This window comes from Brachycentrus maculatus, unplaced genomic scaffold (assembly GCF_059751285.1).
Source record: "Brachycentrus maculatus isolate JH-2025_06_01 unplaced genomic scaffold, ASM5975128v1 h1tg000109l, whole genome shotgun sequence".
In the NCBI taxonomy this organism is placed as follows: Eukaryota; Metazoa; Arthropoda; class Insecta; order Trichoptera; family Brachycentridae; genus Brachycentrus; species Brachycentrus maculatus.
In genome coordinates, this window is record NW_028280862.1 from 883,661 (window position 1) to 888,241 (window position 4,581).

The 4,581-nt window shown below is 39.2% G+C and overlaps 1 protein-coding gene across 1 annotated transcript; it reads left to right on the forward strand.

Annotated features, from left to right (window-relative positions):
* Positions 1 to 898: 898 nt before the first annotated feature.
* LOC148310066 (ephrin-A4-like) lies at positions 899 to 3,089 on the forward strand. The gene has a single exon (XM_088259081.1). The coding sequence runs from the start codon at positions 1,578 to 1,580 to the stop codon at positions 2,373 to 2,375; it is 798 nt and encodes a 265-aa protein (XP_088115207.1). The 5' UTR covers positions 899 to 1,577; the 3' UTR covers positions 2,376 to 3,089.
* Positions 3,090 to 4,581: the final 1,492 nt, after the last annotated feature.

Sequence of the window (4,581 nt, forward strand, 5' to 3'; positions counted from 1 at the left end):
CTTATGTTTTTTTTCTCTTTTGTTATAATTTCTTATTTGTATTCTCAATTATATTTTCTCATTTGTTTATTTCAAACATGTTTCTTACCTTATGTTTTTTCACTTGTTTCTTTTAAACATGTCTCTTACATTATGTTTGTTTTTATGCCTAGTTATTATACCTGTTTATTGTTTTATATTTTGCAACGTATTAGATTTTTTTTTCTTTTTTGTAATTTTCTTATTCGTGTTTCAGTCTTGTTAACCTTAATCCCATGACCCAAAATGAGAAATAGAAATTACTCATTGGGAATATTATATATATGACTTATGTATGTAATATGTTTTTAAATAAATAAACAAAACTAAAAAAAACGATTATATTACCTTCTGCTGAACAGAAAATGACTCCTTTCAATCGGTTATCATGCGAAACATTAAATAAATAAATAAATAATAGTTATGGTATTTATTCAATACATGTAATATTTCAAATATAAATAACTACAAAATTCATACGTTTATGCAATTTAAAGTTGAGTTATTGTGTCCAAAAAAGCCATAAAAAAAAGGATTGGAAATACAGTAGATTAGAAATACAGTTGTTTTTTTTTTTAAATCCCACATTTTTTTTAGCACGGTATTAATTTTTTTTAGCAAATTGAATATATAGCTGAGATATTGCAAGTTAAAATAGTGGAGAGGAGATAGGACAAAGAAAAACGAAAGTTGTCTGTTACAAATTGTACAAAAAAGGTATTTCTTCCGACATTTCACATTTCACACGCTTCGAGTAAAGAAAATATCTGCGCCAGTTCCCGCTTCCGCCGACGTTTACCTGGCGGCGCTGGCGGCGGAATTCCTTCAGTACCTCCGTCCGCCGCCAGTCGCGCAGCCGGCGCTAGTCGCAGCGCCCCTTAGTACGCCGAGCGGCCGCGCGCAGAGAGGAGTGTCGTGCGTCCCGTCACGAAAGAATGCCAATACAAAGGACGGCCGTGTATTGTAAAAATCTGTGATGTATTGATTTATTTCGCATTTTCATTTTCGGAAACGGCCATTCCCCCGACGTGCGCGAACTGACCGCGTGTGATTCTACGATTATACGCCAGTAAACACCCCGTGTCCGGCCACGTCCGATGGAATTCCGCGATTTATCAGTCAATAGAATCTCTTTTCGGTCGACACGGCCAGTATAAAACATGGTGGATGTTCACGAATTTCGCCCAACGAAAACGTCACCGCTCTCGAAAAGTGCGTATATTGACTCTAAATGTAACTAAAATGTATCGAAACACGTACATAGTTAGATATTTTGGGTTCAATAAGGTTTCGACGACCGCGTAGCTGCGAAATAATACGCTAAAAGTCGAGAATCGTTCCGTGGTATTTTGTTGTCATCGGTGCGCGTATATCAACATCGGTCCGGCGGAGTGTCGATCGGAACTGCAATAGCGGATGTTTTCTGGTGTTTTGTGCAATATTCGTCCAGAGATGACGAGATTACTGTGAGGAGGGTGGAACAGGATAATGACCGCTGGGAAAACGTCAAAAAATCCGGGATATTTTTGAAGTTTTTCGTTTCGGTGCAATCTTCGAAAATGGTGTGGCCGTCGAGATGGGGCGCGAGCAGCGCTCAATGGTTCTTCATTCTGTTTACGTTTTACATAGACGCTGTCGCGGGAAATAACGCGAAGGCGTTCTACATCCACTGGAACACGACCAACAGCATCTTCAGAATAGACAACACCGATCACGTCTTCGACTTGAATAAAGGCAACGCTCAGTTCGAGTTCGACCAGGTCCACATAATCTGTCCCGTGTACGCTCCGGACATAGTGGACGAGAACGCGGAGAAGTACATAATATACAACGTCTCGAAAGAAGAATACGATACGTGCAGAATAACCAATCCCAATCCTAGAATAATTGCCATTTGCGACAAGCCGCACAAATTGATGTACTTCTCCATCACGTTCAGACCGTTCACGCCGCAGCCGGGCGGGCTGGAGTTCTTCCCGGGCAAGGACTACTACTTCATCAGCACGTCCAGCAAGGACGACCTGCACCGGCGCATCGGCGGGCGCTGCTTGTCCAACAACATGAAGCTCGTGTTCCGCGTGTGCTGCAAGCCGGAGGACTACACGCCGAGCCCGCCGCCGCCGCCGCCGCCGCCCACGGCGCCCCCCGCGCCGCCGCCCACCACGCAGCGCCCCACGCTGCTGCCGAAGATCACCTCGCCCAAGAAGTCGCACAAGAACGACAAGAGCCCCAACGAGGTGGTCAAGAGCGAGCTGTCCACCTCGCGGAGCAATAGGAACACGTTTTTCCCACTCGTTTTCCCCGTGCTCGCCGCGATATTCCTACCCCGGTTTCTATTCGTCGACGCGGGGCGGTGAATGTTGTATTGGCGCAGCGGCAACACCGATTAATTTCCTCGTTCCAATTTTGAATTAGAAAATTGGAGGGAAAGAAAAAAGACTCCCCGTTCATAAAAGTGCTGTGAAATGTTGTCTCTTTACGGAACAATCGAATCGAATAGACACTAGAATCCTATAATTTGAACTTACAGACGTTTGAATCATGTTCTAGTGAAACATGTTCTGTTTGCGCATATTGTGTTTTTTATAAAATTGTAAAATAATGTTTCTGTGCCATCCATTAGGCTGCCTAATTCGCAGTCGACCGACTATGAATCTCAATGTATTTATGCAACATCTGTGATTTAAGACCCCTACGATATTCGATAAGTTTCATTTCACGCAAATAGCACTTTGCGAGGGAGTACATATTGATAAAGACCAAGAACTCATTAATCGTATAATTCCTATGGCGCGACACTGTGTGTCAACGGACAATTTAACTAATAAAATTAGCCATTTTAATTATAAGCTTAAAAAAAGACAATGTGATTCAGTATTTAACTGTTTTTTTTTTATTATTTTTTAACGAAAGTATTATTTTTATCGAAATATTTTAGTGTCCTGTAATTTAAAAATATTTTAGTTAAATCAAAATGGTACTAATCTGTTTATTTAAAAAACGAAGAAGAAAAAAAAAACAATCGCAGCTGTATTTTTTTTTAAAAAACAATAATATGAACTGTGTCTGTGTTAATTTTTTTATTTAAATTGACAATAAGAAGTGTATAAATTAATAATGATAATCCTTGCCGCAAATTAATGTGATTTTTAAGTGTAGTGCGGCATTACTTTTGTACAGGTTTTTTTTTTCATTATCGAGCCGGAAATTACTGGAATTCTTTGTACGAGATAGAAGAATTATTCTACAAATGTCTACAACGCAGCGGAACATCGCTACAAATTTGGTATGGATACTTCACAAATGATAATTCAATGGCGTTTTGTAGATTTAGTAGTATATGTAGTTGATCGATGCACAAAAATATGGTCCATGTGTTCTATAAGTTGCAGTATTTTCAATATTGGCGGGTTATAATCTTCTTTGAGGAGAAGAATAGAGAGAATTGAATGGCGTGGCATTCCATCCTCTCTGCCTACCCCTGCGGAGAAGTAGCGTGATGGTTAGTTAGTTACAATCTTCTTCCTGGCTCCATCGCAACTTATCGTCTTTGTAGACTGTTGCGGTCAGCTCTCCTTGTCCTCAGGTTGTAGGTCCTTCTATCATATGTGCGTCGGGTTGTGGTCACGTGGTTAGTGTCGCGGACTCTTAAGTCAAGAGTTTCTCGGTTCGAACCCCTCTACCGCAATTTGATACCTATTTCTTATAATGAGCCGTTTAGGCTCAAAATAAATAAAAAAAATCTCTTTTTTTAAAGAAAAAAAAATTTGTATATATATATATACAATATCACCTAGGTCATGTCTTCGAATCATGTTACTCTCTGCAGCAGCTGTTAATTCTTTGGTCTTCCTCTAGATGTCTTTCTAGGAAGATCCGTGGGTCATTATTGAGTAATTATTATAAATTGTAAAAAATTAATCAGTATTGTAAATTGAAAAAAAATATTTTAAAGAAAATCGTCGTATAAATAATCCGCAAATTTCAATTGTAGACATAAAGGTGGAGACTGACCGGAGCATTTTGTCGTAACGTAACACACTATGATGCGAGCATTCAGGCAGTCAGTACACCGAGCCGAGCGCTCCATCCATAGTTTCGGATGCTCGCTGATGCTCGCCGCGAGCGATGTTACAACGTTATGTTACAACGAAATGCTCCGGTCAGTCTCCACCTTTACACATGGACCCTATTGTTGGACATTGATGTAATGTAATACAGGTATACCTCGCTTAATCCCGCTAATTGATTATGCTAAAATCCCCGATTATTTTATCCTCTGACCGGAATAATCTCATTAGTTGATTTCACGGTCACTTTGTGGTGATATCTATCCTTTTTTAATTTAAAGTTTACTTTGCGAATACCACTATTTCTTACTTCACAATAGATTTCAAGAAATAGAGATATTTCCCAAAAAAATATTAATTAAAATCACTAACTTTTTTAGATATCAATTTGTTGTTGATTTAATGTTTGAAATGACATTAATGTTTGTATCGTATACAATGCACTTTTACCAATTTCTACTTTTTTCATTTCCTCCGAATCAATGAGTAAAAC

Excerpts from the sequence above, each read along its gene's own strand:
- LOC148310066 (XM_088259081.1), top strand. The coding sequence starts at position 1,578 with ATGGTGTGGCCGTCGAGATGGGGCGCGAGCAGCGCTCAATGGTTCTTC.